Genomic DNA, 24,945 nt, shown 5'->3' with positions numbered 1-24,945 from the left:
CGTCTGCCACAGAAAGTCCTATAGGGAAACTGAGGAAGGTGGCATCACTGACTAGAGAAAAGTCACAATAACTTAATGAAGCAAATATTTTATCATGAGCTTACACTGGGCAAGGACTGTGTTAAGTGATTTACAAGCTTCTCTTGATACGTGTTCTGATACCCACTACAGCTGCGGGGTGGGGCATGAGGAGGTTAGGTGACTCGAGGTGGTGCCCACATTCAAGCCCTAGCAGGGTGATTGCGACAGTTGGTGTCTTCACCTCCACTCTCCACTGCCTTCCCCCAGACGATGCGGTAACATGCATCGGGCGGCCAAGAGAAGTTTTTCAGAATGCACTTGCTGTGGACTTCGCCTTGGAGACTGTCATTCACTTGGGAGTTAGTGGAAGGAGGGCGACCAAGGGTATTTACATGAAGGGCTCAGAATGCTGCTCCCTAAGAACTATTAGCATAGATCGGCCCAAGCTCACTCATTTATCAACATGCATACACAAATATTCACATGAGTGCTGTGAATAATTAGACTAGCTGGGGGCTGGGAAAAATGAAAATATAATGAGCTATGCTGTACAGGAGCAAGGAAGTGGAGAGAGGGGAGCTCAGTACCTTATTGTTATTTAAGGATGGAAAATTTATTTAGGTTCCTCAAGGGCTCGAGTCCTATCTATACGTTCATTAGCCGGTAGTTATTGAGCACCTACTGTATGTCAGGCTCTGCTGTAGGTGCTGGGGATTCATGGCCAAAGACTCTATCATCGTGCAGCTCACGTTCAAGAGAAGACAGATATTAAACAAGACTATATGTGCATATACATTCATAAGGGCTCAGAGGGAAAATAAGGGGATGACAGGGGGGAAGGTGGTTTTGGTAGGCAAGACCTCACCTAGGAGGTGACATTTAAGCAGAGAGATTAAATAAAGCTAGGGACAGAGCCACATGAAGATACGAAGGGAAAACATCCTGTGCAAAGGCCCCGGGGCTGGAAGAAATGGATGTGTTCAAATAATATAAGAAGGAAAGTGTGACCAGAAGGCAAGGGAGTGGGGGAGGTGGGGTTGGAGGTTAAGATGGGCCTTCCAGAAAAATTTGTGGAGTGGGAGGCTAATAGGAAGTCATAGGGGCAAAACTTTAGACAGGGCAGTGATGCAATGCCCTACTTTGGAAACCAGAGTGGGAGGTTCAAAAGGCAGAAGAGGAAGGGGATCTCAGCAGAGAGTTCTAGAGTGCCGTTCACAATTATCTGCTATTCACCCATTCATTCTGTCTTTCAACAGCATGTACTCATTTCTGCTGTGTGCGAGGCATTTATGTACATCTATCATCTCATTTGATTGACAGAATCCTGAAGGGAAGGTATTATTATTCCTCATTCACAGATGTGGTGACTGAGGCTCAGAGATGTTGAGGTGGCCCACCCAAGGTCACACAGTAAAGTGGGGTCTTCAAGTTCCTCGTGCAAGCTTCAGCCTCTTATACCCAGACATAGCTTTCTCCACTCTAGGGGAGTGTTCTGCAGTGTCGGAAGTGTCTGCCCTCAGCAAGGTCCGATCAGGAACCTGGCTCAGTGTTCAGGGACAAAAAGGTTGATGGCACCATGCCCATGTGACAGTTGTTCATGTTGCTGCAGCTCTGAACTTGGCCTTTGGCCCGCTCCTCTCCGTCATGCCAGGCAGGACTGGGCTAGAGGACTGGCCGAATGCCACCCACATGTAGCCACAGATGGAGGATTTGTAGGTCCCCATGGGACATCATATCCTTCCAGGGCCCACGTGGTCAGGAGGTGGTACAACATCCTTCATCTTGATTCTGTGTGTGTGTGTGTGTGTGTGTGTGTGTGTGCGCGCGTGCATGCACATGACTGCTCTTGGAGGGCTGTAGATACATGTGTAATGCATGTCTCGATATCCAAGGGGGAGTGTGTGTGCATTCATGTATTTGCGTGTGCATAGGTTTGGGGAATTTCTACTAAGTGAGTGACTTGGGATGCAGTTAGGACCCATGCATTTTTATAAGGGTGCTGGATGTGTTCACAGAATGAAGAATGCGTGTTAAGGAGTGTGTACACTTAGGTGTGTGTGCAGTGAGGGGCATGTGTGTATAGTTACATGTATGAATCTTTGCTCTCCCAAACCAGTGTCTACAAACACATCGAGTATTAGTGTGTAGCAGTGGTTCCTGCTGTGGGTATGTGACTTGGGTTGGTGCATATGAACAGAGCGGCTGGCGAGGAGATAGTTGAAGTGTGTGATTGGAAACTGGCTGAGGTTGTCTGAGGTTTTGTGTTGCTGTGTAACTCTGAGTCTGACTGTGCCATGGAGGGCAAGATCAAGGCTCTTCCATTCACAGCCCAGAGGCCACCTCTCCTGCACATACCTGCCATGGGGTTGTGGGACATGGCATGGAGCTAGTCTTAGCTGTGGGTTTGTAGGAGGTCATGAAGACTCCCTTAGCCTTAATTTCCTCATCAGGTATATGGCATCAATATTAACATTAATTATTGTAATTATAATATATAGCATTATGACTTTTACTACCATTATCCACTAAGACCCTTCACGGGACTTTCAAAAATGTTTTGTAAATCAGAAACACTGACCAATGCAGTCATTATTATCGACCAGGATCTGCCTTCACCCTTCCGGGAAAAGCAGTGCTTGCCCACCATTGACTAAGGGTTGGGGAGTAACACCGTGCAGGCATGTTTCTCTGTGGCAGGCATGGGCTGGATGGCCCTGATCCCATCCTCTCCAGCTGGCTTTGCCCAGTAGCCAGGCACCTGTCTTCTAGGTAATAAAGATCTCTCGTAACACAAGCTGGCATGATGCAGCCGAGCGCCCGGCTCTGTAATTCCCTCTGAGCCACCCCGCCTGGCACTGGAGCTCTCCTGGCTCCTCGCAAAGGCAGCTGGACCTCAAACAAGTAGGCTTCAAGATTGGCCACTGAATGGCTGTGGACTTGCGGGCTGGGCCACCCTGCTGGGCAGCAGGAGGCTGGGAGACTGAGAAGAAGTCCTGAGGGCTCCAGGACTGGGCCGGGGGCAGGGCAGGGTGTGTGGACGGAGGAGGAGGCTGGGGCCTCGTGGTGCACTCAAGTTAGAGACCGAGTTTCCTAGTCTGAGTTAAGTTTCCCGAAGGTTACCAGGTTGATGCCGAGACTGTGTGATATTAAGCAAATATCTTGTCTCTCTGAAACTTTTCATCTGTAAAATGAAGATTTAAGTGAGGGGCGCCTGGGTGGCTCAGTCGGTTAAGCATCTGGCTTCAGCTCAAGTCATGATCTCGGGGTGCTGGAATGGAGTCCTGCGTCGGGCTCCCTGCTCAGTGGAGAGTCTGCTTCTCCCTCTCCCTCTGTCTCTCCCTTTGCCTCTGCCCCCTTACTTGTGCTCGCTGTCTCTCTCTCTCAAATAAATAAATAGAATTTAAAAAAATAAAATAAGATGAGGCAATGTCTGGAAAGGGCTCAGTACTCCTGCATAGACAGTAATGGTGGTGGACATTTCTCTGAGGCATGTACTTAGGTCTTTGTTTCCATGAATGCACGTGTTTTCAAAAACATGCGGGCTTAATTCCCCATTTTTCTCCAGCGCCCTCAGTCATAGGGACTCAATTCGTGCATCGAGTCATCAAACGGTATCTACTATACGCCACGAGCCAGGCTGCCTTCTGTCCTGGAGGTAGAGGAGAACGGGTCACCGGTGCTGCTCTGTCCCGAAGAGCTCATCTAGCGTAGGGAGATGCAGGGATAGGGGATACAGCTTGGGAGAGAACTGAGAGGTTGGTGTGGGAATCCAGAGGCAAGCGGGTCCAGCCCAGGCAGGGACAGGGGCAGGGGCTGAGGCCAGCGGAGCTGGAGGGCAGGCACAAGAACAGCAAGGGAAGGCTTGGCAGGGTCACGCCTCGCCGCTGGGCTCTAGAGGGCAGGCAGAATCTGGAGATTGCTCGAGACTGAAGCAACCTGGGATCTCGGGATGAGGTTTCCCTCCTGTTTCCTAACGGTATAAATCAGAGCTGGATAGGGGCTGTGCCGTTCCCCTACAACATTACCGCAAGTCTTTGGAGCATGCAAACCTAGGGCCGGGCAAGGGGCCCTCTGGGTCTGGGAGCAGCAGGGGTGTACCGGCTGAGTCAGGCACAGCTCCCGACACCTTAGATATATTGGTTCATTGAGTCCTCACCATAATCCTTGAGGTAGATGCCATTAGGATCCTATTTTACCAGTGAGGAAACTGAGGCTCAAGCAGGCCAACCTGTTAACTAGAAAGTGGCAAAACCAGCTTTGGACTCTGGACTTTCCATGCCCCGAAAACCTTGTGTGGGAGCGACATTGATTTCACCCCTGCTACGTGCTAAGCATGACACTAGCATGATATTTTTTTTCCTAAAGATTTTATTTATTTATTTATTCATCAGAGAGAGAGAGAACATGAGCAAGGGGAGCCGCAGGCAGAGGGAGAAGCAGGCTCCCTGCTGAGCAAGGAGCCTGACTCAGGACTCGATTCCAGGACCCTGGGATCATGACCTGAGCCGAAGGCAGATGTTTAACAGACTGAACCCCCCAGACATGGGTTATCAAACCCCCCGACATGGGTTATTTTGTTGGATCTTCGCAATAACTCTATGGGGTGGTTTCCTTTATGACCCTCCCTGCTCAGAGCTGAGAACTCCGAGGCTGCAGGATGTCAGATAATCTGTCTGAGACCCCCCAGCCAACTCAGTGGAAAGGTACTGCCTGACTGCACACCTTCCCAAACCTCAAGCCTGTTCCCTGTCCATGGAACCACGCTGCCTCCTGTGGTTTAAGGGTCCTGGATGGAATTCCTCCCTAGATCATGTGGCAACCTCACTGCTCCACACCGGTATGCTCCCGGGACCAGAGGACCTTGGGTCAAGGCTGGTTCCACCCCCTTACCAGCTGTGTGACCTCGAAGCATAACTACACCTAACCCACAAGGTGGTACCAAGGTCAAACAACGTGTCAGAAAATGCCATATAAACTGTGAAGTGCTGAAATGGAAGGAACAGACAGCCGCACTGTGTGCCCACCACTGCGGTAGATGCGATAAGGAAGGCACTAGGCAACACAAGCAAAAATAAACAAGTGGGATCACAGCAGACAAAAAAGCTTCTGCTCAGCAAAGGAAGCCGTCAACAGAGTGAAAAGGCAGCCTACAGAATGGTAGAAAATACTTGCCAATCATATGTCTGGTGAGGGCTTAATATCCAAAACATATAAGGAATTCATACAACTCAGTAGCAAAAAAACAAGCGTCTGGTTGAAAAATGAGCAAGGGCACCCAGGTGGCTCAGGCAACTAAGCATCTGACTCTTGATTTGGGCTCTGGTCATGATCCCAGGGTCCTGGGATGGAGTCCCTCATGGGGACTCCCTGCTCAGCGGGTGGTCTGCTCTCCCTCTGTCCCCACCACCCCCTGCCCCCACCACCTCTGTGTGCTTTTTCTCTCTCTCTATCAAATAAATACATAATGTCTTTTTTTTTTTTTTTTAATGTTAGAGATAGAACTACCATAGGATCCAGTAATCCCACTTCTGGGTATTTATTTGAAGGAAATGAAAACAGAATCAGAAAGAAATTTCCGCACGCCCACGCTCACTGCAACACTGTTTGTAGTGGCTGAAGACCTGGAAACGCCCTAAGTGTCCCCCCACAAAAGAATGAATGAAGAAATTGTGTATATCCATGGGAATATTATTCAGCCGTGAGGAAGGAGGGAACCCTGCCATTTATGATGGAACTTGATGCTGAGTGAAGGAAGCCAGGCAGAGAAAGACAAATACTGTATGATATCCCTTAAACCACACACACACACACACACACACACACACACACACACACACACACGCATGGATGCAAAGTCATACTCAGAGAAGCTGGGGGTTGGGTCTGGGGAAAACAGGGAAGGTTTGGCCAAAGGGCATGCGCTTTCAGCTCCAAGATGAAGGCCTGCGGGGTCGAAGGGAAAACATGGTGACTACAGTTGGTAATACTGAATTGTATAACGGAATAACAACGGGAAAAGGAAGGTACCAGCCTCAGGCAGACTTTGTCCTCAGGTTAGCAAACAACGAACAGGCCCTGTGCATGTGTGTGTATGTGTGTGTGTGTGCGCGTGGGGCTACAGAGACACACAGGACACGGAGTTTGCCATTTGATTGGGATATGCCATAATACATTCAGGGATTAATTTTATTTTATACCACCATTTGTTATATACCACTGTGGGCTGTGGGCTAAATTCCTCCGGTATGTTTTCTCATTGAATTCTCCCAGCTCTCCAACAAGGGATTGTTACCATGCCTTTCCCGTGGCAATAAAATAACTTGGAGGCTGGGGACCAGCCCTGGGTTCACGTCCTACCTCAACCTCTTCCTAGCAGTGTGACTCTTGACCATGTGACCAAATTTCTCTACCCATCTGTAAAATGGGAATAACAATATCTATCTCTCCGGTCTATTGTTTTATGATTATTACACATCAAGTTCCTAGCAGGCAATCAGTGCTCAAAAAGTAAATGAACAAGCAAGCAGTTAGGGAGGGTTGTGACCTTCTGAGCTCTGTGGAGGGGAGCAAGGAGGAGAGATGACCCTTTCCGTTAGGAAGAGAGTGTTGTCTTTAGAAGGAAGCATGAAAGGAGGTGGGGTCTGCTGTTTCTAGTTGGAGGAGTGGAAAACTTACCAAATCCGCACGTAAGTAGGTATAAGCCACTTCCTTTCTCTGCCCCTGGCTGCTGGAACATCGGTAAGCATTTGCCTTATTAAGATCTTTCCAGAGCTTCCCATGGAAGACTGCAGTGGCAGATTGCAAGAGTGAGCACAGAAAATCTACCCCTTCCTCCATGACGGGAGGAAGGGATGGGGGCCTGGGGAGGAGGCCATTGAAATGACATCCTGGTAGGTCCCCTCTTGCAATAGCGCGGTGGTTGCTGAGTGCCCCGGGGGCAAGGTCTAATAATACCAATAATAGTCATTATAAGATTTTGCATTTGTGCAGGGTTTATTATGTTTCTCCCGAGGCGGTTTCCCATTCAAAATCTTATTGAATCCCTATAATTCAGTGACATAAATGGGCAGGATTGAGAACCTCCTCTACCATGACTTGACCTTCTGTGGGCTGACAGTAGTGAATGGTAAGCTGGGTCTCCATCTCCAGAACTTCTCAGGGGCTCTCGGCCCCAGGCCCAGCTCCAAAATTTCCCCCATTCAACCATCCCCACCCCCAGTTTTCTCATTGTCCTAGTTTCTGGCCCCCTGGACTCCTTTGGCTCAGTCATGAGCCATCTGGTCTCTGAAAATCCAATCTAGTGGTTGAAGGGAAGGAACAATCCGTTATTTTTATTTGCTGCTTGGAGGGGGGTTAATAATTAGGTGATCTGGGGCCAATGAGAGCAGGGAAGTTAGAAAAAAAAATTACTCTAAAGCTTCTTGATGAAGTATCAAGATTGAGAAGGGTGAGAAAAAGATTTTGGTCTTAAAAAATCAGCCATGTTAAGGTAAAATTACATAAATGAAATTCACCTATTTTAAGCATATGAGTTTAGACAAATGTCTACAGTTCTGTAACCATGACCTCAATCAAGCTATAGAACATTTCCATCACCCCCAGAGAACCACTTGTTCCCCTTTTCAGTTTAAACTCTCGCCTCCCATATCACTGAGACTGATCTGTCACTATAGTTTTTGCCTTTTCTAGAAAATCATACAAATGGAATCACACAGCATGTAGACTTTTGTGTCTAGCTTCTTTCATTTAGTATGATGCTCTTTTGAAATTCATCCACGTTGGCACATGTATGAGTAAGCTTGCTCCTTTTTATTGCTGTGTAGTACTCCATTGTATAGATATACCACAATTTGTTTATCCATTTACCAGTCTGTGGACCTTTAGGTTGCTACCAGGGTTTTTTTGTTTTGTTTTGTTTTGTTTTGTTTTGCTTTTTTTTTTGCATGCATCTTTATTTTATTGATAATAATTGTCTCTATATACATTTAGAACACATGGACCATTTTTGTATGGATATATTGTTTACTCAACTTACAGACAATGATTGGCAAACATGTACTTGGACCTTCCTTGTATTAACTCTGGGCCAGCTCTGTCCCACTCCTACTCCTCTGACCAGGGTGCAGATTCTCGCAGAGTGGGAACGACTCATTGTAGTCATGCAACTCAAGAAATAAATATTCAAACCAAAATGTGGTATTTAACTTTATTTGTTATATTTTATTATATTGTGGTAAGAACCGTTACTATGAGATCTGCTCTCTTCAGTTTTGTTTTTTAATATTTTATTTCTTTATTTGACAGAGAAAGAGAGATCACAAATAGGCAGAGAGGCAGGCAGAGCAGAGTTGGGGGGGGAGCGGACTCCCCACTGAGCAGAAAGTATGATGTGGGGCTGGATCCCAGGACCCTGAGATCATGAGCTGAGACAAAGGCAGAGGCTTAACCCACTGAGCCACCCAGGTGCCCCCATTCTCTTCAGTTTTTAAGTGTACAATATAGGCTTGTTAACTATAGGCACAAAGTTGTACAGAAGATCTCTAAAACTTATTCATGCTGAATCAAAACTTTGTGCCCACTGATTAGCAACTTCTATTCCCTCCTGCTCCCCCAACCCCTGGTAACCACCATTCTACTCTCTGAATTTATGAGTTTGACTATTTTAGATACCTTATATAAGTGGGATCATGCAGTATTTGTCCTTCCATTTTACTTACTATTTTATTTAATATGATGTCTTTAAGTTCATCAGTGTGGTCACGTATCACAGGATTTCCTTCTTTTAAAAGTCTGAATAATATTCCATTGAATATATATACCACATTTTCTCTGTTTATCGATTGATGGACATTTATATCATTTATGAATCTTGGCTTCTGTTAATAGTGTCACACTGAATATTTGAGTGCTAATATCTCTTCAAGATCCTGATTTCATTCTTTCGGATGAATAACCAGAAGCGGGATTTCTGGATCATATGGTAGTTCTATTTTTAATTTTCTGAGAAACTTCCATACCGTTTTCCATAGCAACATTTTGCATTCCCACTAACAGTGTACAAAGATTCCAATTTCCCTGCATCCTCCTCAACACTTGTCACACACATATACACATATGTTTTGACAATAGCCATCATAATGGGTGTGAGGTGATACCTCATTGTGGTTTTGTTTTGTATTTCCCTGATGATAGGTGGCATGGAGCATCTTTTCATATATCTGTTGGCCCTATATATGTCTTCTTTGGAGGAGTGTTTTATTCAAGTCTTTAGCTCATTTTTAATCAAGGTTATTAGTATTCTTGAGTTGTAGGAATTTTTTAAAAAATACATTTTAGAAATTAATTGCTTATCTGATGTTATGGTTTGCAAATAATTTCTCCAATTTAGTACATTGCCTTTTAACTCTGTTGTTTCCTTTGCTATGTAGGTGCTTTTTGGTTTAATGTAGTCCCCCTTGTCTATTTTTATTTTCATTGCCTGGGATTTTGGTGTCATATCCATGAAATCATTGCCAAGACCAACACCATGAAGCTTTCCCCCTGTGTTTTTTGTTTTGTTTTGTTTTGTTTTTTTAATTTTAGGAGTTTTATAGTTTCAGGTCTTAGGTTAAGTCTATCATCCATTTTGAGTTGCTTTTGTGTACTGTAAGCTATAGGTCTAAATTCATTATTTTGCATGTGGGTATCCCCTTTTCTCAACACCATTTGTTGAAGAGAATATCCTTTCCCCATTGTGCATTCTTGGCACTCTTGTCAAAGATTAATTGAATGTATATGGGTAGAATTCCCTGTTGTTGGTGGCGGTTTTTTTCTTGCTGTCAACATTTGTTGCTCTCAATCGTTTTTTGCCAATCTATGTTTTATCTTATCTTGGGTAAATAACTAGGAATGCAATTACAGGGGCATGTGGTAAGCGTATGTTTCACTTTGTAAGAAACTGCCAGATTGCTTTTCAAAGTGTTGTACCATTTTACATTTCTGCCACAAGTGGAAAACTGTGTATAAGAGTTTCAGGTGCTCCACATCCTTTTCAACACTTGATATTGTCAGACTTTAAAATGTTGCTAATTCTAGTGGGTGTGTACTGGCATTTTATTGTGGTTTTAATGTGTATTTCATTAATAACTAATCATATCATTGATATATTTTCTTTTGTGAAGTATCTATTGCCAATATTTTGTATATTTTTCTATAAAGTTGTTTGTCTTTTTATTATTAAGTTATAAGGATTATTCTTTTTTTTTAAAACAGTGTCTTTCAAAGAGAATATTTATTTTGATGAAGCCTAATTTATCAATTTTTTTTCTATGGTCTGTGCTTTTTGTGTCCTAGCTGGGAAATCTCTGCATCTTCTAAGTCACACATTTTCTCCTATGTTTTCTTCGAGAAGTTTTATAATTGTATCTGCTAACTTGGGTTTATGTTCCATTTTTGTATTAATTTTTATATAAATATGGTACAGGACCTGAGGTCCACTTTATTTTTGCATATGGATTTTCCATGGTTTCAGCACCATCTATTAAAAAAATCTATCATTCCTCATTGAATTACCTTGGTACTTTAAAAATTTATTTATTTATTTATTTGACAGAGATCACAAGTAGTCAGAGAGGCAGGCTGAGACAGAGAGGGGAAGCCGGCTTCCTGCCGAGCAGAGAGCCCGATGCAGGGCTTGATCCTAGGACCCTGAGATCATGACCTGAGCCAAAGGTAGAGGCTTTAACCCACTGAGCCACCCAGGCACCCCTACCTTGGTACTTTTACCATGAGTTAATTTATTAGAATTAATACATGTTTGAGTCTATTTCTAGCCTCTTTATTTGGTTCAATCCATCCGTATGTCCGTCCTTCTGCCATCACCAAATTGTCCTAATTTTAGTAGCTTTATTTAAAGTCTTGAAAGCACATAATGTAAGATTTACAACTTGTTCTTGTTTTTCAAAGTTGTTTTGGCTATTTTCCCACTCCCCGGGAAAAGGAGTGACCTCTGAAAAAAAAGAGTGACATTTTCCTCCTATTCATCATGTTTAGATAGAGAAGTCTTCCTGGAGGAGTTGAGAGGAAAAAAAAAAATAGAGGCTGGTCTTCAGGCTCTGCCAGCCCTGGTGATGGTGGTCCCAGGATGGGTGGGGGTCAAGAAGGTAACAGGAAATGATTTTATGATTTCTCTCTTTTCCTGGAGCTCAAGGCAGGTCCTTTAGAGAGGTTCCTGGTTGTTTCATTTCAAGGACTGGTGGTTAAATCTGCTGTCTTCACCTTGGAAGAAGAGAAGGGGATTCCTCATTCAAAATTGCCCCTTTGAGATCCTGGTTTTGCCTTTTTGAGTCTCCTGCTGGGAATCCCTTGGCCAGCCTCTCTTACTGCGGTGCTATACATACCATCAGTTCTTCCAAGCCACTCGACTATTTTTATGGCCAAGCAGTGGAATCCTGAGTCTCAAACTGAATATAGATGTGGGAAGTTATAGGCTCACAATTCCCCAGAACTTCAAGGGTGTGGCCCTGGCTAAAGCTTTAATTAGCTCCTGTCAGCATTTGCCATTTCCTACCCCTCCTAGTGCCCTGGCCGCTTGACCCCTGTTCTCCCCTGATAGCACCACCACTCTCTCCCTAGCTTCCTTCCTAGTTCTTTCAAGAACAGGGAACTTTTCTGGCCAAACCTGAGGCTCTCCTCTTCCTTCAGGTCCATGCTGCCTTCTATGAAGACCCTTGAACCCCTGTCTTGCTTGGATGATATCCTGAAGTTCCTGAAGCAAGCTGCCCCTACTCTGTACCTCTCATTCCTGAGTCCTCCAAGCTCCTTCCCATCCCAGGCTCATGGCATAAGACAAGACATCAAAATTCTCATTCTGGGTCTGGACCACCCCATGGTCCAGCTACCCCACCGATACTCATCAGATTGGGGCACTTTTGGATTGCTAAAGCCAGGTAGAACTGAATTCTGCCTAAAGTCATGGCCATGGAATTAAAAATACAGGAAATAAATGTTTGGCCTGGATACGACTGGCTTCCCTCATTTGGAATTCCAAGAACCATATACTGAGGCTGGGTCATGTTCCTTTTCCATTGCTATTCCTTGGGTCCCTCCAGCTCCAGAACTCTTAGGGCCACAGCCCTGGGCGGCAGGTCCCACAGGCTCCAATAAGAAGTGTGCCTCTGGATTTGCATGATGTGGTGGCTCTGAAAAAGTCCCTCTCAGGCTCATGCTCCCGAGTGGGCTGGGGACTGTTTGATTCCAAGGCCTGGATCACATTCTCAATGCAGCTTGAAGGGTCCTTCTCACCCCAAAGTGTAGCAACTGTGCTTAGGCCTATGAGTGCAGACCTTTCTCCTTTCTTTACTTCTCCAGAAGCAATGGGAGACAGATGAAGTCTGGATCTTAGGTGCTTGAATCATCCAGTCTCCTAGGGATTTGCTCAACCTGCTGGGCCCTCGTCTCACTCTACACTAGGTCCTAGTTTCCACCATGATGGAATGAGGATGCAGAAATGTTGTCCTGGAATGATGACTCAGGTACAGGGAGCTGAGCTTGTCCAGTGTAGAGCCTTCAAGACGCAGGTTCTGAGGACCTACATGAGCTGACATTCAATGTTGTGTTTGCTTTCCTAAAAGCACCCCAGGTTCAGGTATTGCTACTGTCCTAGCTTTGCTGGTGAGAAAGCCGAGGCTTCAAGAGGCAAGGGACTAGGATGAACTTACACAAGGGTTGTGGCCCATCTGTGGGGTCTATGACCTTGTGGAGTCTATGGCCCTGGCATAGACCCTGAAACCTTACCCGGAGTGGAGTGTTCCAAGGCCTTATGTCAGGTGTTCTTTGGGAAGAAAGCTTTATTCTGGGTTCTGTGGACAGAGGCCCAGTGTGCCCATGTCCCCACCTCACACCTGGACAAACTATAATGGGACATGCTGGCAATAGCCTTGGGACGGTCCTACCCCAGGGACTCTGTCTTGTTCCTCCCTGGCTCCCACCCCCCTTTGCAGCCTCTTGTGCCCCATGGTCCATCTGCTGTGGTGGCAGTGCTCCCAGCGAAAGCTGGGAAAGAAGGAAGCAGCGAGGGACAAAGGGCTATGACCTGTGGGCTAAGGATTTGGGAAATAGCTCAAGGGCAATGTCAGGACAAGCCTTGGACTTGGGCAAGGAGGAGCAAACTAGGCAATGATCCCTCTGCCCACATTCTCATTATGTCTTCAATCAAACAGGAACTTATTGTTTGGATGTTCTCTTAGCTGGTGGGCTCCCTGAGGCAGGGCCTGCTGTGATGCTTCTCTGTATTTTCATACATTGAGCACCAACAGTGTACCAGACACTGGGGACTCCCAGTCCAGGGTTTAGTGGTTGGACCCATGAATGACCATTGGCCAAAACCCTCATGAAATAGAGAATTGGACATGATCCTTGAAACTTGCCTGCCTGGAGTGTAGGCTCTCCTACTAACTAGCTGTGTGACCATGGGCAAGTCATTTACCTGCTCTGAGTCTTGATTTTCTCATTTATAAAAGAGAGGATGATGACACACACTATAAAATTGTCTTAAGGGTTAAGGCATAGGTTGAATGCATGACATGTCATCAGTGGTCCACAAACTCCCTATGCCTCAGTTTCCTCATCTGTAGAGTGATGAGGAAGTTTTGCTCCATGGTGTTTTGTGAGAATTAAAAAGTTAATACATGCAAAGTGTTCAAACAGTCCGTGCCACATAGTAAACATTATGAAGTACTAAAATATAATTATTAGTACTCTGCTACCCCAAATTTATCATCTACCTGTATCTATCTATCTATCTATCTATCTGCTAACCTCTAGACTTATTTGTATTCTATTAGTTTTTCTACTACTAACCTCTTTCTGCTCAAGGATCCCAGCCAGGGTACCATGGGACAATTTGTCCTGTCTTCTTAGTTTTCTCTGGTCTATGACAGTTTCTGTCTCTTTTTGGGTTTTAGGACCTTGACAATTCTGAGGAGTACTGGTCAGATATTTGGTAGAAGGTCCTCAATTTGGGTGTGTCTGGTGTTTTTCTCGTGGGTAGATTGGAGTTATAGTTTTGGGGGAAAGATGCCAAAGAGGTGAAGTGCTCTTCTTATCGTACCCCAACTTTATTTTTAATGGGAATGAATTCTTTGGATCGCTTTCTTGGGTTCTCCTTTGGGGTAGAGGGAAGGACGTCTGGGAGTGTAAAATCAACGTTCGGCCAACTTATACTAAGACCGTGGGGACTTGGACTCTGACCTTGGGCAAGGGAGGAGGCCAGGCTGGTCAGAGGTGGGTAGAGCAGGACTTATAACTCAGCATGAACTAAACCCTAAGAGAAGGCAAGAAGGGAGGTTCTAATGGGGAAACCCTTGGCCCAGATTGAGGAGACCTGTGGGGGAGGAGGTGGATAGAGGAGAAATAGAAAAAAGGCTGAAGGCAAGCTTCCCCTCTCAGCTGGACTGCCTTGAGGGACCTCATCAGTAGGAACCCCAAAGGAGAATGCAAACACCAATAGCACTGCTATCCCAAGCCCAAGGTACGGAAGGACTTGGGGACATCCAGGATTACATCACCCATTGCATGTGCCAATACAGCTGAATCTGGGGAACTGGGAGGACCATCTGGAGTCTGCCCGAGTGCCTGGCCAGAGAAGCAGCTCCCAGCTCTGGGAGGATGCCTCTAAGAATTGGAGGCAGAGTCAGGACAGAGCCCCCAGGCACTTGGCTTATGGTTGTATCCAAGTGAGCTCTCCATCCTGAAATGCCAGTGCCATGCGTGGTGAACAAGCTCTGCCTCTTTGCCTACGATCTCGGGGTCTTTTCTGGAATTCTGAACCTACCCTGGGGCACAGGTACATCTGGTGGCAGGAACTGGGGGGTAGGTTCTCTGCTACCTGCATCCCTGGGTCTACCTGCCTCCCCATGGTTGGGGCTCTGAGCCTTTCTGGTTCCTGTCCTGTCTCCTCCTTCCTCCTTCCCCTTCTCCTCAGGCTGGGCAGTAATTAGAGGCTATCATGTGACATTTGGGATCCAGAAAATTCTCTAAAGGCTCTGATTTGCCCCAGGAACTCCAGAGCTGGAGTAGGAGAGGTGAGAGGATCAGGAAGACTGAGTTGGGGCTTTGGTCAGGTAACTATTGTAGACCAATTACTTCTCCACTCGGGGTCCAGTTTTCTCCTGTGTGAAATGAGGGTTCAGAGTCAATATTTTCCTTACTGTCCTTTTATGAAACTATATTAGATGCATTAATTATTAGTCTGTAATCTATTGATTATATGTAATCCATAATCAATAATTTATTAAATTAACAAAAATCCAAGATGAAAATTTCCCATGATCCATCCTGAAATGACATTAATATTTCCATTGGTTTCTGACACTTTCTAGTCCTTGTTCACATATATATTCAATTTTAATGTATTTACAGTAATACCATAAGTAGGAATTTATAGTGAACATTTTCAGCTAACATTACACCAAGCATATGTTTTCCTTTCCCTTTTTTTATCTCTCTTCTTGCTGAGGTAGCCAACGTGAACCACTTAGTTATACATGCGCTCCTATGGAAAAACAGTACACTGTATAGAATATGCATTTGGGGGAGAAGAGTCCTTGTTTTACAAAATGATACACATTTCTCTGCAGCTTGCTTTTCTTGTTTAGCCACATGTTGTGGAAATCAACCCCAGCCAAGAGATATCACGCATAATTCCATGTAGAGATAGAACACATAACTCCATGGGATGGATGAAACTGTCCCAGTATCTTCAATCAGTCCCTGACTGATGGGGACTCGGGTTATTCCCAGCCGCTCTGTTTCCCCCACTAAAAACAATGTCGCCATATTTTGTACAAATATTTTTATGAACAGGTTCCTTGCATTTCTCTGGTATAAAATTCCAGAGGTGGGATCGCCAGGTCAGAAGACCTGTGTTCCTTTCAATTTCCAAAAAACAGCTGTAAACATTCACAATGAGTGATTCACACACAGGCAGTAGATTGGGCACTTCTCTGCCCGTGTTCTCTCCAGCCACTGTAGCTACTGTCTTTCTAATGCCTGCCAGTCTGATGGATGGGAAACGGTATCTCTGTGTTGCTTCCATTTGTACTTTCCTGTTTACTAGCAAGATAGAGCGTCTTTCCATCTGGCTCTTGGAGTTCCTCTTCTCGCAACCGGAATTCATATCCTTTGCCCATTTTTTCTACGGGGTCTGTCTTTACATTATGAATTTGTGGGATCTCGGTGTAGGAGACGCACCTGCCTTCCGCCATACGTACTGCAAACATATGTTACCACTCGATCATTCGTCATTTGACTTACTAGATTATCTTTTCCCACGCAAGATGCTTTCATTTTACGTAGTCAGATATATTTCTTCTTCTTAATGGCTTTTCAATTTCCTGTTTTGTTTTAAAAGTCTCCCAAACACATAAGCTGTCTTTCTAAGTTTCCTTATAAATTTGCCCGTTTTTTTTTTTTTTTTTTTCTGTTTGTTTGTTTTGTTTTTTTTTTCTCACTGAAACTTGAAATCTTTCTGGAATTACTTTTGTCAAATTAAGGTAAGCTCCAATGTTATCTTCTCCCATGAGAAGAGCCAGGCTCAGCAGTTTCTAATCTATGCTGTTGTAATTGTGGAGCCCCCGAGAGACACCTGGGAGGTGGCTACCAACCTTGCGGCTAGCAAGACAGGGGTGTGAGGGGGTGGCACAGATCTCCCACTTCCTGCCCCTATTGAGCTCTTCCGCTTTGGTTGCTTTACAAAATGGGATCCCAGGGGTGCCTGGGTGGCTCAGTCTTTAAGTGTCTGCCTTCAGCTCAGGTCATAATCCCAGAGTCCTAGGCTCAAGCCCTGAGACAGGCTTCCTGCTCCACCGGAGGCCTGCTTCCACCTCCCTCTCCCACTCCCCCATTTGTGTGCCCTCTTTCACGGTCTCTGTCAAATACATGAGTAAAATCTTAAAAAAAAAAAAAAAAAAAGAACCCCACGAAAACCAAAATGGGATCCCAGGAAAGATTGGGTTTGGACAAAGTGTTCTGAGGCTAAAAGGAGTTTAAACACCTCTTTCAGGTCATCTTTGGGGGCCCTTCCAGGTCTGGCATTCTCTGACTCCACGATGGTGAAACAACATGTCAATATAATTTTATCCAAATGTAATTTCAATATTAAATCCCAAGGTGGCTCAAAGTAAATATTAGAATCCCGGAGTTTTGATGATGGAAGACAACTTGGAAATCATCAAGTCTAGTGCCTCTCGATTCTGGCTACCATTCAAATCACCTGGGAGCTTATAAAAAGGCCTGGAGCCCCTAACCAGGGCCAGAACAAGAGTATCAGTCCCTTGGTGGGGGAGCTGCAGGGGGTGGGGGGTGGGAGGGTGGGGGGAGGGCAGGCGTTGATGCTTGGGAAAGTCTCCTAGTAATTCTAATCATCAGCCGGGGTTGAAGACCACTTCTGTAGCTTAACTTCCTTACTTCGTTAGCAAATAAATTGAGACCTGGGAACGGTGAACGGTGAACGAGGTGTCCCACTGCTGGCTAGCTGTAGAGTTGACGCTAGAACCTTTATCTCTGCCTCTCGGTTGGCTTTTTCATTTGCATCAAACAAATCCCTCATCAAGCACCATGCCTTGGGTTTTCAGCCGGCAGCACTGAACTCTCGGTGAGAGCGCTTTGTATCTTTGCCTATGATCAGCTTAAACACGTTCAGTTCTGGGCATCACAGATGAATAGACCTAGTTCCGCCTTGCTGGACCGAAGCGGGGAACAGGGTTTCAAGAACTATAATGATAAAAGATAGTCCGGAATTAATGGAAAATCCTGTGCAGTGGAACTTACCGTCAGGCGGGGGTGCTCAGAAGGAGGAAGAGGCAGCAGTTGGGAGGTCCGGGGCTGCAAGCAGTGGCAAGGGGTCTCAGGGCAGGGATGCCTTAGTGCTGGCTGGGCCCCGCCTGCTGAGGCCACCTCTGACCTTGTCCCTCTGCTCTGTCCTCAGGAATGAGACTGTGCTACACCAGTTCTGCTGTCCCGCCGCCGATGCCGAACAGAAGCCCGCCTGCTCTGACTTGGCCTCCCAAAGGTGGGAATGCCGCGGTGACTGTTCTCCCTCCCCCACCCCCACTGCCCTTCCCCTCGGAGCAAAGCACACCACACAGCGCCTCTTCCTCTGAGTCCTGTGTTCTTGTTTGTCTGTTTTTACCTCCTGCCTCCGTTTCTCTTTCCGACCTCTGGACCCCAGATGAGCCATTCCCAACTCTTGAGGTTATTATACCCTTTGGGTTTAAACTCCAAACTTAGACTCCTTCCCCCAAACAGCCTACATAAAATGGCATCTCTTTAAACGTCCAGGGTAATTAATTGGATTATGCAGAGTATAATATACATACATAAAACATCATATAGGTCATCTGGCACTCAGGAGGGGCTCAACCAATGGTAGCACCCATCCTTTCTATCAGAGCAAAGATAGATGCTTTCCTTTCTTTCTCCTTGCATAAAAGAGCCAAGATGAATACGTTTAATTCTCAGGATTTCAACACTTCACTAAGATAGCTGTTGACCTGGGAAGGAAGGGGGAGTGTTAGGTCGAGGGTCCGTGTCACTGTCCCGGGCTTTCTTCACCTACTTGTGGGTTAGTCATGGTCCCTCTTACTTTTATTATTTTTAAAAAATTAACTAATTTTTTTTTTAAACCAGTGAACCCTCAGGTCATTTAATAGTCACTGATGACATCTTAGGGTAATATAACTAAATATACATACATATTTTTTTGATTGGCACAGGCACAGCATGCCAATCTAATGAGACAGAAAATAGGGGTGTTATAGCATATATTTGGTGTCTTTCCAATATTGTCAACAACATAGCAGCTTCAGTGGGAAATAGTCACAGTGGTCAAAAAAGCTATTTAGCTTTTAAATGTACTATAAGTTTTTTGTTTTACCAGGGAGTCCATCCCCATTCATCTAAGTGTCTGTCCATCATTGTCATCACGTTTGCAAAGCCTACCCTGGCAGAAGGGCGGGGAGTCCCCAAGTGCTCTGCCTGTGACGCTGACGTGGAAATGTGGGTGCCCGAGCCCCATAAGGCAGCTCTCGGCGTGGTCAGCTTCCCACACTCTGACCCCTCCTCCCCACACATCAGCTCCCGGCTGTTTGCTGTGGATATGTTACATCTCAGGACTGACGCCTTGATTCTTTCTTTGGGTTTCTTAAGCTCAAGACTTTCCTGAAATGTAAGTGTAGGGAAATACTTCTGTTCCATGCCAGTCACTTCCTCAGGGAGGGGAGGGGGAGGAGAGCCACGGAGCAGCTGAACTCAGGGTCCCTCTTGTCCACCCGCCTGCTATTTGGTCGTCCGTCCTCCTCGTGCTCTCGTCTGCTTTCTTCCACGTCCACCTGTCCCTCCAGCTCTCCTCTTCCTCCCCAACACCAGATTCCTCTTTTCTGGCTCGCTCAGTCTTGATCCTTGCGCTCCGGGTCGCTCATTAAAGCTTTGTTCTCTTTCCACCGAGTTTTCTGTCTCAGTTCTGCACATTTCTCTCTTCTTTACTTGTTTCTGACTTCACTGGCAGTCAAGACACTTGGATTCTGGCCAGGATTTGCCCCATCAACAGACTTCTATTGTTGGGACTCGTTTGAGCAAGTTGCTTAGCTCCCCTGGGCCTCAGTTTCCCCATCTGTAGAATCAAGAGGGTGATCTGTCTGGGGAGGAACGTTGACATAACGTTTCATGGAGTCTCTCAGCTGCTCTGAGAGGTTAGACCAGGCAGGTTTTCTTATCCCTGCCTCATGTGAGAGCAGAGGGAGGTTCGGGGCACTCAAGGGCCTTGCCCACAATCACACAGCCAGGAAGTCCCAGTGCCCAGACTTGCCCCGAGGGCACGTGACTCCTACTGCTAGCACTTCCAGGTTTAAGACTCAATGATTCCATGGTCTTTCTTTCCTCCTTTGTTCCTCGGAAAGTAACTCCATAGTGATCAGAATGGGAGCTATGGACATAAGACCAAGAAAGGTGTAACTACCGGGAAATCAGGGTCAGGGAGGAGGTAGGACTCTGAGAAGGAAACTGGAGGAGTGAAGCCAAAGCCAGTGGCACACCTTCAGGATCCCTCAATCCCAGGCTGAGGGAGGCATGATTGCTCCCCGAGGCTGACCAGATTGGAGGATGGAAGGGAAAGGGAAGGACCGAGCCCTGTGCCGGCACCTGGGGTGGCCTGGGAGGCCAAGTTCTGTGCTGGGGACAGAAGCACAAGGAAGGCCATTTGGATTCTGGAGGAACTCCCCATCTAGTGGGGTACTGTAATGCCCCCAAATGGATGCTGGCTCGCCTGGAAACTGACTGGAAGGAGAAAGAAATGGGAGAATGAGACAGGGGGTCGGGGGAGGAGGAAAAGCATGAGGACAAAGAGTGGAGTGGCATCGGGGTGGTCTGCAAGGATGGAGATGGAGAACCCTGGCCCCTCCCCATGAGGTCTCACCGTTCAGACACACAGCAGAATCTTCCACATGTCCTCCTTCGTGGGGCAGGGAGAAGAGAGGGAAGCTGTCTACTCTGCCTCCCACCCCATCAATCCAGCTCAATTCAGGAACGTTTAATTACCACCACCCAAGCACCAGGCATCGGTGAAGACAGATGGCCGGGTGTCCTCAAGCCCAGTCTTGGGGGGGGGCACCAGCGACAGAAATCCTCCCCAGCATTTCCCATGCTCCCCCTCTCGCTCTCATCCTTCCCACTCCTTCCCGTGCCCTCACTCCTCTGCCTGCTGGGGCCACCCTGAGGCCTGGGATTCTGGTGGGAAGGGGAGGGAGGAGCTGTTGTGATATGTGGGAGAGAGGGGTGGGAGCTGGGGGCCGGGGAGGGATGTTCCCCCCTTATGGGGGCTGGGGCACCAAGGGAAGGGGCTTTTTCCTCCAGGCTTTGGGGCGGGAGGGTACGAAATCTATTTTCCTTGTTTCCCCTTGGAGGGACAGGCGCCGAAGTTGGGGTGCGGGTGCTCTGGGAAGGAGGGTGGGAGAACATTTGATGGTGGAGGGTCTGAGAGCACTGCTCCCCGCAGCCTTCCCCTCTCTGTGGGCCAGGGAGACCTGCCCCCCGCCGGTCCAGACCTTCAGCTGCTGTCTGCCTCTGTTCCCAGTCATTTCAAATTGTCCCGTCTGTTTGGTTTGTAGTTTCCTAGAGTATATTTCTGTCTGTCTGTCTGTCGGTCTGTCTGTGTTTGTGACATCAGTCTCTTGTCTTCTCTGGGAGGAGGCCTACTGGAAGTTTTCTGACAGTCCAACAGTGTATATGTCAGTCAAGTCTGTCTGTTCTTGGTGTTCTGGGGGAATCCCATCCGGAGAGAGTTTTCTTCCACGAGATCCCTGACATCCCCCGTGACCCCTTCACAGCCCCGTATCCCTTTCCTTTACCCAGGTGCCCTCCCTCCAGGGCATAGCCCAGACCTCCCTGTGAATTTCTGTATGAGAATGTGCCAAGGTCAGAGACTGGGCTGAAGACAAATGCAGAGTCAGTGAGTCACAAAGCCCTTTGGGCCACCCTGGGAGATCCTGGGCTGGGATACAGGGCTCCGAGACAAACCAGGTTCCAGCCCAATCAGCCTCCTCAGAGTTCTCTGGGGATAAGTCCATTGGCCTCTACAGGAGACCTCAATAAGAAAGCTACACCAGTCACTCAGGTGTCAGGGTCACCGCCGTCCTTGGTGTGTGACCTCACAGCTGACTCCCTCCTCAAATTGCCAAGTTTGGGATGTCTGTCATCTTCCCTGCAGAACACAAGCTGTGGGACTGAACAGGAATCCCTTCCTTGAGCCCCTGGACTCCTCCCCTCGGGGCTGCTTGGCAGCTGGTCACCCACAGCCCCACCGGTCAGACCTGTGGAGAGGGGCCGCCACCGCCGGAGGCAAGCCCTCAGCCCCGTGGAGAGACTGGCCAGGAGCCATGCTCCTGCCTCCCGAAGAGGCTGCCAAGCCCCAGCCCTGGGAGAAGGGGTGCTGCTGGGACAGCTTGCCCAGACACCTACAGAGCAGCCTTTGGGGAATGGGGTCAGGAGAAACTCTTGGGACCTGGAGCCTTCCAGGGAGTGATGCTCCAAGAAGTGGGGAGACCAAAAGTACAGCAAGCCAGGAAGCTGGGGGGTCCCCAAGAAAGGAGGCCAAGGGCTGGGCCTAAGGGACTGGGGTGCAGGGGTGCAGTGGTGGCCCTGGAGAGGCCTCTGAGGCTGGGCCACCGGAGAAAGGTGCCGAGGCTCGCAAACCCATAGGCAAACGGCCTCTGCTTGCTGGGTAGCAAGGCTCAGGTGAGAGCTGGGGGTGGTGCAGCCCCCAGCAGCCAGCCAGGGGCAGCAAGTGCCTGCCAGCTCTTTCATCCCCTTTCCCTGCCTCCTCCTGCTGCTCACTAATGACAAGGGCTTTATTCTAGGGAACTGAATAGGCTAGTAATTGCAGCCCTACTTTCCATCCCGTGGCTCTCCTCCCTCTCAGGCTCTCTCAGTGACACTCGGAACAATGACCCTGGGCTGGCCAGCCACCTCCCAGCATCCCGCAAGACGGCAGGCCATTTGTCTCTCTGGGTGGCAACGGGGCCAAGTTGAGGAAGAATGGTCTCTAATAGGGTCATGAGAGGAGGCTCGTTGGGGTGGGCGTGGGGGCTCAGGAAGGCGACGCCTAGGGTGGAAACGGAACAACCCCCAGATCTGAAGGGGGCCCCCCCGGCAGTCTCAACTGACTTGGTGTTCAGTCCTTTCTCCTCGTGTACCCCTTACTCCAGGATGGAAGAGACACTAATATTTCTTGAAAGTATGATTCATGGAACGTACCGGGGATGCTGCACTAAGCCCTCTCAAGATTTCATCCCAGCTCTGGGAGATAGCTATTATTCCCCTTTGTCGATAGGGGATCTGGGATGGAGAGAAGTCCCGTGTCTTGACAGAGGGACCGCGCCAGTCAGTTCTGGAGGCGCAGGTGGAGCTCAGGTCTACCGCCAAAATGCAACATCTCTCCACTGAGCTGCTGCTAGAATTTTTTTCTTTTCTTTTCTTTTTTTAAAGAGCACAGAAGAAATCCTTCCAGGCATTTCTTTTTATCTTAAATAACCTCTACTTTCTCTGGTTATAAGTTATACTTGCTAGTTGTTGGAAATATGGAAAAATACAGAAATGTAAAGAAGAAAATAATTGAATCCCGTTATATGGAATTAACCACTGTCAACATATTAGGGTACAACCTCCCAGGATTTTATGTTTCTAGGCATGGGCTTTTATATTTTCCCTCATTAAAAAGAAAAGAAAAGAGAAAAAGCTGCTGTAGCCTGCACTTCCCACTTAGTATCCCGCGTCCCAGGAGCGCTCCAGCCCCGGAGCAGCCCAGCCCATCCCCCACCCTGTCCTGGGGGCCCCGGTCTGCACCTACCACCTAGGCCAGCTGGTGTGTGCCCTTGGCCATGGGCTCTGTTGGAGGCCGCGCTCCTTGCCACCCTTGAGGAAGGGACTTCCCTTGGAGGATGCTGTCAGGGAAAACTCTTCGTCAGCATTGCTGGCGTCTCTGTCCGGCCTCTCCCTCTCAGCTCTCCCCAGCTGGCCTGGGGCGTGATCAATGGACCAGTCAGTGTTTACTCAGAGATTATGGAGCAATTAAATTCCCGATCAATACAGTTCAGTCTTCAAACAGCCGGGCTAGGGAGCCTCGGCGTCACGTGCTGGCTCCATCAGTCACCTCCCAAGCTCTGAGGCTACCGGGGAACCTGCCCCACCCGTGGTAGAGGGGATAGGGCTCATTCTGGCGCTGCAGAACTGCATCCCTCTTCCCTGGAGAAGCACTGAGAAGACTCGGCCTCCCTCACAGGCCTGGGGTCGGGGGGTCTCTGGGGTCAGGGGTTTCTGCCTCAGCACACTAGGCAGGCAGTGGGACGGCAGACAAGTCCAAGGGGAAATTGTCCAGTGGTTAGTTCCCAAAGGCCTTTGCAAGGGTCGGGATCATGCGACCTAATGCCATGCTGTGACACTTCCCAGGATGCCCTAGAATGGAGCAGCTGCCAACTATGGGATTCAGGTGGGATTCCTGGTGACTGAGGACCTCAGTCTAGCCTGGGATGCAGCAAACCTGGTAGGAAGTGCCTAGCAGCGGGGGGATGAGAGGGGCTGCTTCTTCTTATTTGGGCTGTTTGAGCAGGTTTGCCTAGTTCTCCGGTGGAGGATTTCTGTGGAGTTCCAGCAGAATCCACCTTGGGCGGGCTTTATACCTGAGCATAAGCACAAGGAAGATGGCCGAAGAATTCAGTCCTGGAGCTAGAGGAATCTGTCCCCTGACGAACCACATGGCCAGTCTCTTCACCCGTCTGTGCTTTTTGTCCCGCCAGCATCTTCCCAGCCAGAGGCACAAAAGACAAAATAGATGTCAAAATGCTTTGATAGCTTGGTAGGGGATGTCCTCCCCAACCCGCTCCCCCTAATTCTAGAAAGTATCAGGGAAGCTTTGTCTTGTGATTTTTGACTTTCTATTCAGAGGGTTTTTTCCCTCAGCTGCGATGTGAAACTCATGTTTGGAGTCAAGAATTTGTCCAGGCCGATTTCCTTACGTACTGTTCCGTCCCAGTCACTCTCTAAGACCAGTCTCTCCAGGAGACGTAGGTTGTCAGCAGAGGGTGCTTGGGAAAATTCCCCGTCCACAGGCCTGCGCTGGGGCCGTGGAATGTGAGCGAGGCCAGGCTTGGGTCCACCTCCAAAGAGCTGCGAGTTAAGACAGACAACTTGCTGTCAGCAGTGTGATTAGAGAGGTTTAGAGAAATCCTCCTCGCTCTGTTTCGTGTCCCTTACTCGTGAGAGAGGGAAAGAAAGAAAATACTGGCTGTGAGGGATAGAGCGCTTGCTATGTGCTAGGCAGATAGGATCTTACTTAATTCCTGCTGAAAGTTCTCGAACTGTGATTAGTCCCAGGTTTACAGACAAAGTGAGAATTGG

The 24,945-nt window shown here is 47.7% G+C and overlaps 1 protein-coding gene across 6 annotated transcripts in view; it reads left to right on the top strand.

Moving 5' to 3' along the window:
• Positions 1-24,945, top strand: part of IQSEC3 (IQ motif and Sec7 domain ArfGEF 3) — a 102,717-nt gene that overhangs the window by 15,281 nt on the left and 62,491 nt on the right. For all 6 annotated transcript variants that reach the window (XM_059184470.1, XM_059184471.1, XM_059184475.1 and 3 more), the window contains exon 2: positions 17,987-18,070. In XM_059184470.1, the coding sequence (XP_059040453.1) occupies positions 17,987-18,070 (84 nt within the window). The remainder of the gene's footprint in view (positions 1-17,986; positions 18,071-24,945) is intronic.

The sequence above is a fragment of the Mustela lutreola genome, chromosome 8 (genome assembly GCF_030435805.1).
Source record: "Mustela lutreola isolate mMusLut2 chromosome 8, mMusLut2.pri, whole genome shotgun sequence".
In the NCBI taxonomy this organism is placed as follows: domain Eukaryota; kingdom Metazoa; phylum Chordata; class Mammalia; order Carnivora; family Mustelidae; genus Mustela; species Mustela lutreola.
Note: the sequence above shows the minus strand (reverse complement) of the source record. Positions and strands in the feature narration are given on the sequence as shown.